At 40.9% G+C, this 15,771-nt stretch overlaps 1 protein-coding gene across 1 annotated transcript; it reads left to right on the top strand.

The window, feature by feature from the left end:
• Positions 1-470: 470 nt before the first annotated feature.
• On the top strand, positions 471-15,615 carry dixdc1a (DIX domain containing 1a; the record flags this gene model as incomplete). The annotated part of the gene is made up of 14 exons (XM_080731351.1): positions 471-493; positions 3,964-4,121; positions 4,687-4,832; positions 5,467-5,556; positions 5,835-5,888; positions 5,997-6,047; positions 7,786-7,890; positions 8,467-8,520; positions 8,616-8,702; positions 9,036-9,197; positions 10,008-10,074; positions 11,096-11,204; positions 14,833-14,941; positions 15,532-15,615. 14 exons carry the CDS (start codon positions 471-473, stop codon positions 15,613-15,615), a joined length of 1,299 nt encoding a protein of 432 aa, XP_080587477.1.
• Positions 15,616-15,771: the final 156 nt, after the last annotated feature.

Raw genomic sequence — 15,771 nt, 5'->3', positions numbered from 1 at the left:
CGGGGGCACAAAAAGATGCACAAGAGACGGATCAGTTCTCGCTCAGAAGGAACAAAAACATTGTGTTCGTGAATGGGAGCTAGTGAGCTCAACCACAAGGCGAGTGCAATGAGAAACCAGGCAGAATTCAGCCGATGGTGGTGCTGAGCACCAATCCTCCCCGTGTGCTGCTGTCACGAGCCAAGCAGGGACTGAAGCCTCCAGTGTGATTTAGGGTCTGGGATTTTTTAAGGCTTTATGCTGTAGGAATATGCTGCTGCTGCTGGAGAGGATTTGAACGTGTTGTTATTTCAGATTTAACACAGCGCGTTGTGCGACGTGGTGGGGAATCTTGGGGTTGCTCCCTGCCTACTGTGTTGTGCTGTTTTGGGCTGTGGTCCTCCTGACTGAGAAGCAGGGCATCATCACCCAGATGGAGGGCACTGTGTGTGACTGTATGGGAGGGTAGGAACAAGAACAACCAAACAAGAATGGGAGCCAAACAAATGAAATGGTAAGATAATAATAATAATGCATTTCAAGACACACAATGCTATTGCTAATTTAACACTTGTGTCATTCTGTCATATTGTTGTGAGGGATGAGGCTAATTGTTGTAATCTACAATGCATGTCAGGGCAAGAAAATAGGCTATATAACCCAGTGGAAAGCCTAAGCTCGTATACATCCATCTGAATTCTTCGGAATGTACCCGTTATAAAGGTACAATTAAGGTATGTTATACTATTCAAGCCCAGGACAGTCAGATTGTGCAGTCTTTGTCCCTGTGTGTACAATAAGTGTGGGTGTGTCCCTCCCTGTAGGCTACCATTTGGAGCTACTGTGTGTATATCTGTCTGGGCCTGCGTAAATCGCAGGCTGCTATTGCCTAGCAACATCTAACTATGGTGTTGGAGAGTGATGTGATTTCAGTCAGTGTAAACATCTCAGAGGGTTGAATCCTGGGCGAATATTCTAATTGAAATATATTCAATCCCCAGTCGACATGTTGTTACCTTATGAGTGATAAATGTTCCAAGAATATTGAATGCACAATATATAGTTATAGTTATACCTGTTATAGTGGGATACTTTTAACATATAGCCTATAATTATAATGCATGCACACACATCATTCTTCAACCTAAAATAAAATATCCATATTTTCAAAATATAGTAATCTGTTGCAATTAAGCGAATATTTTACAAATCAATGTTTATACCCTAATAATAGTCCATATCTATTATTTCTATGTGGCTTATGTTGGCACAACAGGAACAGCCAAAGGGAATTTGTTAAGTTTACAGCAACTGGATCATGGGAGAATTATGGGCAATTTCCTGATAGCATCATTATCTTGTGATGAAAAACGCACAAACTGCAACGCTCTTGGAAAACACTTAGGGGTAATCACAGCAGCATCTGATAAGACTATCAGTCTATGTTCTTGAGGGTACATTTAAGTGGCAGGGGAAGAAGCCTGGCTCAAACTTGAATTGCTCACTGTGATGAATGTAGCCAACATAGCTTCTGAAGCCTTTTTCCTTTTAATAATTAAACATATTCAAGTGAGTTCTTCTTAATAAACTTCCCTGTTCATCAGCATGTCTACACTTGATGTACAGTAACATTACACACTGTAACTCATCAACACTCATAACAACAACAATAATAACTAGAAATACTGTTCCTACGAAACAATGTGGGCTCACATGGAACACACTACAGAGTGATGTCATGTTTGACCCTATAAAATGCTAGAATCGAACTAGCAAATTGGTCACAAGAACGCTGCTCCTCATTGGCTAAAGGCCCTGCCTTTGTACTGTCGGGTCAGTTTTTTGAGGAGAATTTAGTATATAAAGATTTGGGAGAACATATTGGTCTCGCATTTCAGCGATCCCACAACTAGATACTGTTCCTAAGAAACAGTGTGGGCTCGCATGGAAGTGATGTATGGAAGATCTACCCAACGGGCGGCACTCCAACATGGAACACCATATATAGGCATAAAGATCTGCACAACGGGCACTCCAACATTACTTCTGAGACTCCTACATTCGACCCCTCAGATACTGATCCTCTCTCTCCAGACTACAAAACTACAAAAGATTTCATGTGGGTGTTATTGTTATTTATATCAGGTAGCACTTGTTGGTGGTGATGTCACCAGGAACACTGCTCCCTCATTGGCTAAAGGCCCTGCCTTTGTACTGTCCGCCAGCTTTGAGGAGAATAACCTTACTCTATAAAGATTTGGGAGAACATACTGGTCTCACAGTTATCTCATTCAAAGTAATTGTTCTATATAGCAGCCTTAGAATATAATTGAAATCATCTGGCTTGCTAATATACAGTAGTATAAATCTAATTACTTATGCTGGTTACTTATGTATGCCGGGAGAAATTGTAAATGTGTGAATACAGTCTTGCAAGCCCTTCTTTCAGTATTCAAGGCAGTTTTTGCTTAGGCTAGGCTTTTTTCCTTCTAAAGTTTTGTTGCCTGAGGGTCATAGTGACACTTACTCCTGAGACACCAGGCTGTATTACCACAGATACAAATTGAAGAGGAGGAATTCCACATTAGAGAGCTGTATGTACTCTAATGCCATGGGTCACAGTTCACAGATGGCTGTATCATATTTCTGGAAAGACACCAGAGTGAACATGACAAGAGGCCTGAACCTCTGGGAGTTGGAAATGTGTTCAGCACACACTAAGATCAAAATACACATACTCAGCAATAAGCTGGAAGGAAACCAGCTTTTCAGAAACTACAAAAAGTATGCTTTGAAATGATGGCTCAAGGGAAAAGAAACTATGAACAGAATGATTTTACTGGAAAAAGTCACAAGGTCGAATAAATGCCTGTTACTGTCACTGAAAGTTTATATTTTCTTCTTGTAATTAGTAGCCTATTTTATTGAATTTCTGGCAATACATGGTAATATAAATAAACAAACCGCAAGAAGAAAATAACCTAATACACATACAACCTAACTCATTCTGTGCCTATCCCGAACATGTTCGGGATATGTTCAATCCAAAACAATTTTTTTTTTATTAATTGACTTACCCTGAGCTGCTTGTAGAGCCGTGGGTGGTCCTGGCTCGTCCTACGCTAGCCAGCTAGCCATTTTACATGGTCCGACGATATATTCCATTAAAAATGGTTTAAAATAAATTTTTGAGACCCCCAATGTTCACCGAATGTTCAGCGCCGCTTCCGGAACGTAGTCCAGTGTGCCTATCCCGAACATGTTCGGGATTTTTTAATGAAATGAATAAAATGATCCGAGGCCTTCTGAAGCCTGAGCCTAAATTTAAAATCCAGTGGTCCAAATCCTGGGGAAGCCATGCCGGCCGTGAGCCGCGAACGTAGCCGCGAATCGCCGCCGAATCCAATGAAAAACCACATCTTTGGAGGCCCATATCTCTGGATTGTGTTTTTAGGGATGTGGCGCGAGGTTTATTTATGGCGAAATCGCCGAAAAATGATCTTTAAAATGACAAAATGGGAATAGCTATTCTGTTAGCATTATCATCCGGGACCTTTCCATGACGTGCACGAACGTGAGCACGCGCGTCACTGCTAATGCAGTCCCCTATGGGAGAAAGTCTGGCATTCTTTGGTGCCCTCTAGGGGCTGGCACTGGAAGCGTTAAGACAGAGATGTACAAAGCTTTACAATGTTCTGATCTGTCATTTGTCAAAATGTTTTGAAGAATAGTTCACTGGCAAACAGTCTAGACATTCTTCACACCAGTTTTAGAGATGGAAAATAATGTGGTGTGTTAAAAGTTCAAGTATTCAAGTGTTCAAGTGTTATTCAGCCCAGATGGCATTTGTGCAACTACATCGTGTTAATTAGAGAATAATTATACACTATAGTTTCTTGTCATGTAATGTGTTTTATTGCTGCAATGTATTTGGCAATAGCAATATGAATTCACTTATTTCCTGCGTTTGTTCATCTGTTTCAGTCTTAGTTCAGCCAGCCCTGCACACTCACCTAAAGATGAGTACATTATCACCCAGTCTGCTCAAACCTCTAAGGAAGCATTTGTCAACTCTCAATCTGAAGACCAGGGGGAGCCAAAGGATGATAAGACTGATATGACTGAGAAGAAATCAGATACAGGTTGGCAGCACATTAATTCCAGTCCAACAAGATGTGCAGACGAATGGGAGCTGTTCTCCCACTCATCCTTCCCTCTGATATATATTATAATATGTATTTATATGTATAAATATGTATGTATGTTTGTATGTATGTATGTATGTATGTATCTATGTATGTCAACAATTCCAATCACTTTCCATTCAGATTAGTTAGTCCGTGTAGTTAGCTTGTCCGTGTGTACACGTGTACACGTTTTCACGGCTCACTCTATCTCCCGTCATTCTCATTCAATAACAAGCTAACACATAGGCCTACTACGCCCTCAATCCTAATGGTTCATTCTATTTGGTCTTTTTTAAGCAGAACACTGTTCACTCTTCATGATACTTCATGCAGAGCATTGGTCACCGCACCGTTCCTGCACCCTGTCAGTGATCAAACTCCCTCAACCTCCCCCCAGGCCATTCTCCTCCCTGCGCCATCTAGGGCTTCTCTAATTAAATGTGTGATTCCGTGGATTGTACACATTCACGGAACACACTTCTCTTGAAAGTGACTGAACTACTGTTGTTTGACCTTTCAGAAGAGGTGGCTCTGTGTGGTTTGTGTCCTGCCCTGGGGCATGATGGGCCGGAGGAGGAGAGGTCATGGGAGGAGCAGCTGGACGCCCACCAGGAGCAGCTGGAGAGGGAGATGCAGGAGGCCAGAAGAATGGTCTTCCGCCTACAGGTAAAGCTTGTTGATGTTCAAAGACCTTCAATACCTTCTATACCTCAGAGGCATTCAGAGGAAGCACGCGTACACAGTAAAATCCTCGGCGCTCACCAGCGTTCTGAAAGTGCTCAACTCCATTTGAGTTACAAATATAAACTGACACAAATGAAATACAAATTGTTAAATTGAGTATTTTACTCTGGGTCTGAGCAGAACTAAACAAATAAAATAAGTATGTATCTGTGACTGCAGTTCATGAGTCTGGGATTGTCAGTGAGTAGCAGAAAGTAGCCTGGCATGGTATTATGTGATATGAAATAGAGTGCAAAAAAAAAAAGTGCTACTAATACCCTTTTCCCACCAAAATTAGTATGTATGATTTTTTTTTCCTAGTATATTTGAAGAAGAAAAACATTGCATTTTGGACTGGAAAACATTATGCATCCGGATAACAAAACTAGCACATCTATCTAAATATGCATCAAGTACTGATACAAATAAATCAATGGTCATGCTCTGTTAAATCCCATGTGTCCCATCCCTTTGCTGAACAATAACAGCCTTTTTCTCTTTGCGCTAGCTTTCAGCTATGACATTGTGACTGTGTGTGTGTGCCTGCGTGCGTGCATGCGTGTATGACTGCTTTCAGGCTCTACTCCTCCATGGATCTCTCCCTGAGGAGGACCAGGATGGCTCTGCAGGCTTCGGGGATAGCCGAGCTAATACTGAGCAGCAGCTGGTATGTGTCCTCCGGGGGATAAGTCCGACGAACAGCACTTTCTTTCCATTATTTGTGAAGTATCAGTGTAAATCCTTTGTGTTGTGATGCATGCTTATACTGTCCCCCTTTCAAAAACACCTCGAGACGAGCAAGCGTGAAACCTAACCGATGTGCTTAGACTGCTGTCAGACAGGCCCCACTGCTTCTTTACATGAACGTTAAACATTTCACTATTCTAAATATAAACATTTCTTTATTCCCTCGTTATCCCTGCTCATCCCATTCTCTCTGAGAAGGTTCTAATCCGCAGTCGTCTGGACCAAAGCATGGAGGAAACGCTTGATCTTAAGGTACAGTAAATCTGATTAGGCTTAATGTGGATGAAGTGCCATATGAGCAAAGGGAGGGTTCCTGTCCTCTACTGATAATCTCTGTGTGTTTATCTGTTTGCCTGCTAGAGGGAACTTCTGAGGCACAAGCAAGAGGCGCGGCACATTCAAGCCATCAAGGTAAACCTCCACAATACCACACTTACCCTACGAATGCACTGCTTTATCTGCTGTGCATGGATTTGGTGGTGTAATCTAAGCTCCTGCTCTCTTTGCAACTCAACTGAGGAAGCCATTAGTGAGATTTTGTATTCCATTGTCATGCCGTCTAAGACAATATTGATACGACACATCAGTCCCTTTGATAACGTCACTGAAGTCCTCAATCCTCCATTGTCTCCACCAGCCGAAGGCATGGGGGAGAGTATGTTTTCCCCTCCGTCCGTCCGTCCGTGCGTGCGTCCGTCCGTCCGTGCGTCCGTGCGTCCTCGCAGTTTGTGAGCACCTAATCTCAGTCGCCGTTGGCCCGGTCGCTGCTAAAGTGAGCACACACATTCCCTGGATGCCAATCTAGAACCTCTGCCCTAAATCTTTCAAATTGGCCTTTTCTAGCGCCACCTAGTGGCCGATGTTCGCAAAACACATTTCTGTGCACTACTCTTACAGATTTTGTCCAAAAGTCCTACAAATCGGTAGGCAGTATCTCGACAGTCATGTGATCGACACAGATCTGTCCGATTTTGCATATTCCATCCTGATTGGCTAAGATTGGCTTCAAAAGTTTTTAGGATTGAGCCGTTTTGAACAAAATGCCTCAAATCACAAACGCAAAGTGCAATTATCATGAAATCGCGCACACATGTTCCCACTAGGCCGAGGAAGAAATGCCACTTAATTTTTTTTAAATCAGCCTCATGGTGGCGCTATAACAGGCCGATTTGTGGTTTTACCTATAACTCCACCGATCAGTTTCAAACTTTGTAAGCGCACTCCCTAGAGGCTAAGGATAAACCTTTGCCCTGCATTTTTCACATCAGCCTTTTATAGCGCCACCTTTGGGCCGACATATGTAAAACACATTTTTGGATATTACTCCTTGAGATTTTATGCAAAAATCACGCAAATCGGTACACAGTATCTCTATAGTCATGTGATCAAGTCCGATCAGTCTGATATTTCATATTCCATCCTGATTGGCTAATATTAGCTTCCAAGGTTTGCAGGATTGCTCCGTTTTTGAACAAAATGCCTCAAATCATCAACGCAGCTTGTGATTACCGTGAAATTTGCCACACATATTCCCACTAGGTCAAGGAACAAATGCTACCTTTTTAACATTGGCCTGTTATAGCGCCACCAGCAGGTAGACTTTAGCGAAACACATTTTTGGAACACAATGCTTCAAATCATGCATGCAGCGTCCGATGTCATGAAAATCTAAGGTGAAGAACACATGCCACCCTTTTTACATTGGCCTATTATACAGTAGCACCACCAGGATGCATGGCCTGGTGGAGACCTGTGCTCGGAAGAGCACTGCTTCTAGTTTCTTTTCTTCTTCTTTTTTTCTTTGACACACACACACACGCGCACACACACACACACACACACACACACACACACACACACACACACACACACACACACACACAGCATAGGCTTTAAAAATATACCTATTTATCAAAACAGAAAATAATTGCTCCTGTTGCCTGTTTTCTACCCCTGCGCAATGCACATAGATGTCATAGAACTCACCTTCTCCATACAATTAAATAACGAAATATGCATTGATTTACATTACATATCCATAATACTTTCCATTTTATATTTTATTCAAGGTGGTATTGTATGCTAGACAGGCAGACAGACAGGCGCAGTGCCTCTGTATGCAGGTGTTTGATCTCTTCTCTCACATTAGGATGCTCTGCAGCAGCGCATGGCGCTGCAGGAAGACGCCGTCCTGCAATTGAAGCAGGAACTACTGAGGTGCAGCATGAGCAGAGATCAGTTGGAGGGGGAGAACGTGAGAAATCATCATTTCTTCTTTTTGTTAACACATCGGATGCCGTTGATTATTAATCGCCGAGTGCTACATTATTTTATTGATTTTTCCTTATTTTGGAGGCTCAGAGTAAAAATAATCGGAGTAAATATAATCCGAGTATTTCCGGTATTTCCGTGCAATTGTATTTTCTTTCACTCGCGGCCATCAGTGCTTTTGTAACGGCCGGTAGAGAAGGGCTCGTTTTAAATGTGAGCGTGATCCGAGTTAGATTACAAGATAAATCCACTTTTGTGAATCTCATAACATTGGCCTGTATGGAAAACTGGATTTCCTGATCACGTTATCTCCCGTTGCATTCTGGTAATTGGAGTGTTTCTCTTCAGCCTTGGCTGCCCCAGACAGTAAGCTACGGTTTAATATAAAACCCTATCAGACGCGTCAACGGCACACAGAGACATTTTGATGTGAGCACGCGTTGTCAGCATCCGGTGTGTTAAAGTGAAACATTTTACCATTTTTACCTGTGTATATACACATAATATATTTAAGATGTTAAATTGCTTTTATAATTCTGGTTCTGCCTCTCATTTTCAGGCAGAGCTCAAGCACAAGTTGAGTGACAGGGATAAATTAATCAGTGAATATGAGGTAATAAATTAATGACTTCATGCAAACAGCATATGCTAAGACACAATATACAGAATGGGTGTAATTTAACTCATCGTCATCTTCATCACCAGCAACAACTTGGGAAGAAGGACAGATTACTGCAACAACAGCAAAAGTTTGATGAAGCTCCGCACAAAACACACGAAGTCAGTCGTGGACGGGTATGGCAAAAAACAAACAAAAAAAAAACACCAGTATCCTGTCATTTCAGTATAAAAAAACATCGAAACAGTGTAAAACCCTGTCATTTTGTGTGTTTTCAGTCATTCAGAAACGAAAACAGCAGTTACAGTAACTCCGTGGGTACAGGTCCTCCTCCAGTGATCCAGCATAGTGTGGTATGCTAAGTACAACGACTTTGTTTTTGTTTGCTTGAGTGTAACTGAAGAAATAGTCATGTTTCTGTAGCATGCTGCTCTTTGAAAAGCTCTTTGCTTTCACCTCATACTTGTGGGTGGGGATACGTCATATCAAGGCTTGCATCTTGCCATCAGGGGGAAGAGCTGCAGGTGGTGAGGGAAGCCCTGCGCAGTCTGAGGGATAATTTCTCTGGCCATGACCCCCAGCATCACACCTTGGACACCCTAGAGCAGGGCGTGGCCAGTCTCATGGACCGCTTACATAACGGAGACTCCCACCGCAGACAGGACAGAGGGGTACGCAGTGTGTACACACACGCGCGCGCACACACACACACACACACACACACACACACACACACACACACACACACACACACACACACACACACACACACACACACACACACAGACCTATCTACATCAGGGGTTCTCAAACCTTTTTAGGCCGTGACCCCCAAAATAAACATATTTGAACTGGGGACCCCCACCCTGACAAGCATGTAGATCTGCTATTTTCACAAATATTGCTTTCTTAATATTTGACAGTTTGGCTAGTTTGGTATTAAAATGGTCTTGAAAGTTCTTAAATTGTCACTTTAGAAATTTGCAGATACCATGTATACACTTATACTGTGTGTTGGTTTGTTTACCATTGAGTGAGGAAAAAAAATACATAAACCTCCTATTTGGAATTAGTAGGACCTAATAAGTATAATAACTGAACATTGTCTTTGCACAGGAAGTAGTTTTTGCAAAAAAGGATGTGGACAGTGGGTTCATCTTTCCATAAATAAATATTCTTTGCTATTTGGGATCAGAAGGTACCAATTACTATAAAAACACATCAGCTTTCTACGATAAGTAGTTATCTAAAAAAAAGCAGTATTTCTAAAAGTTATCCAAAATGATTGTATTTGGTATATCAGCAGTTTTCAGTAAGCTAATCATCTGGGGAACACACAAAATAATTTGGGGACCCCACTTGGGGTCCCGACCCCAAGTTTGAGAACCACTGATCTACATCCATGTGCAAAAGGACAAATGATGGCTGATGAATGAATGCTAAGCAGTAATCTATTGTTATTTGATCCCATAAACCTGTAGGATGCATTCAAGTCACCGGGGCGTCGTGCTAATTCAACAGACCGGGACTCCTGGCCACCAAGCTCAAGTGAGACAGCTTGTTCTTGTTTTGATTAGGGCTGTCACAATTATTACATAATCGTCTAATCGTGATTATTTGACATAATCGTGATTATTTTTCATAATCGTCATAATCGTTTCCATGTCAAAAATAGTGGAAATAGCAGATCTACAAGCTCACAACGTGTCGCATCGAGACGCGTTGTGAGCTTGTAGATCGGCTATTTCCACTATCAATGTTCTTTTTTAAGTATAAAGTTGTCAAATATGTCAGTAATTTCTTTGTATATTTAGGTTATGTGTCATATCTACCATGTGTAACTTCAAAGCCTAAAATCCAAACAGAAATGTGATTGTCAACGACAAAAACACAATTAAATCGTTAATCGCAATTAGTTGAGAGAAAATTAATCGTCATGTAAAATGTCATAATCGTGACAGCCCTATTTTTGATACCGTCCTCTCTGTGACATCATTACTTACTGTCTACTGTGTCTGGTTAATGTAATTTACATGAATGAAGGAAAGTAGTCACACATCATGCATCGCAACTACAAGTGTGTGACAGTTTTTCTTCATACTTGTAGGGCTGCAACTATTGATTATTTTCGTTGTGGTTATTCTATTCGTCACTTTTTTTTGATTAATCAAATAATGATCAAGAAGAGCGTTTAAAAGAAATACATCAATGTCAAATCAACCACTTATGCCCTATTCTATTATTTGCTGTACGACAAAATAGCGAAAATAGCAGATCTACTGTACATGCTCACAACAGGCAATGTGTTGTCAGCTTGTAGATCTGAATTTTCTTCAATTTTGATACTGTATTTAAAAAAAAGGAAGAAAAAATATAAATTATTTTCAATAATTCTTTATAAATAAAAATCATTAACTGTTGCACCCCTACATATCTTCTTCACTGTGGTCTGCAACTCGCCAACCCTGGTGTGCGTTTCTCCCCCTATTCCGTAATATAATTACTTTTGACATCTTATGAAGGGTGTCAGAGACTCTATTCTGACTTGCTGATGTGTATTTGCTTCCAGAAATAGCACACTCCCACAGCAGCCCAGGGCTGGACTCCACGGTGAACACTAAAGTGCTGTACTTCACTGATCGTTCTCTCACACCGTTCCTGGTTAACATCCCCAAAAGGTACCAAATACTACATCAGGGGTCTTCAATAGGGGGTCCGGGACCCCTAGGGGGTCCTCAGAGTTACTACAGGGGTTCCTCCAAATCTTTGAGTGATACAAAGTTCTTTTCTCATTTTTCATATTAACCACTTTAATCCTTGTGTCCATATTCTGAGAACTTTGGTCAGAAATAGCAGATCTACTCGGCTTTGGTGTAGAGGGGAAAAATAGCAGACTAAGTACAGAGTGAAAGGTCAAGTTTATTAAGTAGTGATGGTTCAAGTGGTTAAATATCTAAAAACACAAATTGACATGAATCCAAAATACACTGATTGTGCTGTCAAACAATGACGCTATATGGAATCTATGAAAAGGTTGTGGGGGTCCCTGCTTCATCTCTCTTTCAACTAAGGGGTCCTTGGCCTGAAAACGTTGAAGACCCCTGAATTGCATCTCCATCACACACAGGGCCTTTATAAAGCCTTTATACAGCATGCATTTTGATGACAATAGTGTTTCCCCTGGGTTGAGGTTGTAGCAGCGGTGCCGAATATTGATATTTCTTTTCAGTGGTGGAAAAAGTACTCAAATGTAAGTATCAATACCACAATATAAAAATACCCTCTTACAAGTAAAAGGCCTGTGTTAAAGTACAAAAGTATTGGCATCAAAATATACTTAAAGCTCACAAAGCATCGCGATGCGACGTGCTGTGAGCTTGTAGATCAGCTATTTTCACTTAGCCTAGGTATAAAATAGGGCTAAAGTGGTTAATTGCGACCGTTAGTTCGCAGTTACTTCTACTCTTATACTATCCATCCAAACCTCCACCGGCTGTCAGTCTGTCCCTCCGTCAGTCAGTCTGTTAGTCACGTCACATGTCATACTTTTCCCCTACTCATATCTCTGCCACCGTTGCCCCGATCCATGCCAAACTTTGCACACACACTCCTTGGCTGCCAAACCACAAACCTCATTTCTCACCACTAGCGCCAACATGAGGCCGATTCTTGCAAGACACATTTTCGGACACTGCTCCCACATATTTTGCCCTGAAATCACGCAAACCGGTACACAGTATCTCTACACAGTCATGTCATCAAAATGCATCTGTCCCATCTAGCGCCACCATCTGGCCGATTTTTGAAAAACACATTTTTGGACACTGCTCCTACAGATCTTTCTCTAAAATCACACAAAGCTATACACAAAATCTCTAGTCTATCATGTCATCAAAATGCATCTGTCCCATCTAGCGCCACCATCTGGCCGATTTTTTAAAAACACATTTTTGGACACTGCTTCTAAAGATTTTGCCCTAAAATCACGCAAACCGGTAGACAGTATATCTACATCATGTCATCAAAATGCATCTGTCCCATCTAGCGTCACCATCAGGCCGATTTCTTTTGGACACTGCTCCTACAGATTTCGCCCTAAAATCACGTATGTCTAGAGTCATGTCATCAACAAGGATCTATACCATTTAGTGCCACCATCAGGCCTATTTTTACATGCGACCTGACGGTTGCTTATCTCCCAATTAGGGAGTTTTACTGGTGTAAGTTTTATAATAGTATAATGTATATCTGCAAAGTAACTACAATTTCCAAATAAATGTAGTGGAGTAAAAGTACAATATTTGTCTTTGAGATGTAGTGGAGTAGAAGTAAAAGTACAGAAAATTGGAAATACTCCAGTAAAGTACAAATGCCTCAAAATTGTATTTAAGTACATTACTTAAGTAAAGGTACTTAGTTACTTTACACCACAGTTTCTTTTGCTTTTAGAAGTCAGGTGTCTTTGAGATTGACAGCTGTCACAGAGTGTGGGCTGCCTCCAGGCAAAACATGCGTATGGGAAATGCCCAGGCTTCTATCTTTTTGTATGAAAGATCATTATTATGATAGTTCTTCAAATATTTATTTCACAGATGTTTGTTTGCACATTCCAATCAAATGATTATTTTCTTGTTATAATCAAGCTTAATTTATACTCCATACTTGGCTAAACAAATAAATCTACAATGTGTTCTTTTCGGGGGCAGGACTCTTCTTCTTTTTCTTTTTTTTTTAACTTTAGCTAATGCTAATCCTCCCAGTCAATGTTGGTTTGCTTCAATATTCACATCTACCCAATGCCTGATGTAACTTGATTTAATTTGCTGAGATTATCTGGTAAGCGCAAAGTTAATTGACCTGAATATGAAGCGATATGCCGTTCTGGAAATAAGACAGAGCCTGATCTATTGAGAGAATCATGCCTACGCTAGACTTCCGTTGTAGACAGAGAAAATTCACATAATATTCAAAAATGTACTGGCACAACCAATCTGCAGTTGATTTGGGGTTAAAAATAATGCTGAAGTACAAGTGGTAGCAAGATCAAAGAGTCTCTCTCTCTCTCTCTCCTCCACTTACAAGTGTGTAACAGGGCATGAAGAGTTTGTACTTATAGCGCAAAATAATGTAACTTTAGTTTTATTAAGACAAGATGGAGCCTTCTTCCAGCATTAAATATATAATATTAATAATTTACATGAACGTTTAGCAGCAGAGCTCCCGAATCCTGGAGCGATGGTGTGCTGCTGTTAAATACATAAAGGGGTCTGTGTTTCTCTTTGGATACACTCAGTAGGTTCATAGCTTTTTATGATGATGCACAGCATTGAATAGAATGGTATTTATCTTTCATGAAAAGGCTTTGTTACTGTTTGCGGAATAGATCCTTTTCAAAACAGACATTTTGACAGGTAAATGCAGCTGAAGCTAATCACATTAATAGCGGGTGTGTTTCGGACAGTTCCTGTACAGTAACATCACACTGATATATACGTAAACATTAACACTTAAATGAAACACAATTAAAGCTACAATCAGTAGGTTTTATGTATCTCCAAGCAGAGATCTCCAAGGTATTTGCAACAATGTTTGAACTACAATAGAGATGGCGGTGCATGTGTCCAATCCGGTGTGCTGTTTCCTTCAAATAACTTACAGTATGTACACTGTCAACCAGTAGATGTTCTACCCAGCAGGGTTAACATTGGGGAGACAACTGCAGAGGTGCAGAACATACTCTACTGTACATGTTGGTTGTTGCTACACTAATCCTCATGAAAATATGTCCGTGTCTCAGATGAGGGCTGTGGACAGTTCAGAAACCCGCCTACCAGTGACATAATTGATGGGGAATCCAAGCTAATGGAAACTGCAGGCTTTCTATTCCTGGAAAGTTAGTATGCTATAATGGAAGCCATTGTTCTCACGTTAATAGAAAAAAGAAAAAAAAAAAATATATATATATATATATATATATATATATATATATATATATATATATATATATATATCTCATATATATATATATGATGTCACTGGTAGGCCCTCCTACGAGACACAGACCAAGTACAAAAACATGGTTCCATTTTATCATGACTAATAGTGATGGACCAATTATATGAAGATAGGTTGAAAATGGGTGAAGTTGTTTGCTACCATCGGTTCCATTTCCCATCAAAATGTCTGCTGTGAAAAGGCTCCACAGACCAATTTACTGTAGCTGATAAACTGTATGTGTATGTGTGAGTGTGTCTGTCTGTGCACGCATCATTGCACCTTCCCATCTCACGGAGTGTATATTTACAGGTTGGGTGAGGTGACACTGCGAGACTTCAAGGCAGCTGTGGACAGACAAGGCAGTTACAGATACCACTTCAAAGCTCTTGACCCAGAATTTGGCACAGTGAAAGAAGAGGTGGGCATGGGATTCAAATGAGATGATATTTGATACTTAAATGGTTCATTCTCCGTGGTTAACACGCTGCAGTGTGGCTGGCTGATGTCCATCGCGGAGAATCAAGACTGCTTTAAATGGATTTATACTGTATTCTGTGTCTGTCTAGACTGTTGTGCATTATAGATGAATGTCTTGCTTAGGGCAGCAGTGGTGGTTCTCAAAGTGGGATCTGGGGACCCCTAGCAGTCCTTGAGGGGGTTCCGAGGGGTCCCCAGCAAATTTTGTCAACATAGCATCATAAAAACACTTTAAACCTACAGTACATTATTTGAAATTTGAACAATCTACATGTTCACATGTTGTGATGCGTCAGTATGATGTCAGTATGATGTTATTATCACGGTCAGTATGATTTATTTATCTATGATGTATTTATTTATTCTTTAAATGTTTGGAATATGTTTTTTTTTAACAAAAACCTTATATTCTGACAAAGGATTGACATGAAAAAGTTTTAGAAGCACGGCTCTGGACCATTGTGCATTATAGATGAAAGTGTTGCTTGGGGTTTCTAAAGGTCACGCTTCCTGTCTGCTTTGACTCCTCAGGTGTTTCAGGATGGAGCAGTCGTGCCAGGTTGGGAGGGGAAGATCGTGGCCTGGGTGGAGGAGGACCACGGGGAGAGGCGCTAGAGCCGGCGGACCACAAATCACCACTACAAACCTCAACCACGTCCAGGCCACAGCCACACTGGACTGGGATTCCACTGAAAATTCGTATTCAACAGCAGAGAGTAGTTATTTACAATAAACAGGGACCAACAAACTGCCATTTCGATACAAAACCCA

This window comes from Nannobrachium achirus, assembly GCF_963921795.1.
Source record: "Nannobrachium achirus genome assembly, chromosome: 8".
In the NCBI taxonomy this organism is placed as follows: Eukaryota; Metazoa; Chordata; class Actinopteri; order Myctophiformes; family Myctophidae; genus Nannobrachium; species Nannobrachium achirus.
Note: the sequence above shows the minus strand (reverse complement) of the source record. Positions and strands in the feature narration are given on the sequence as shown.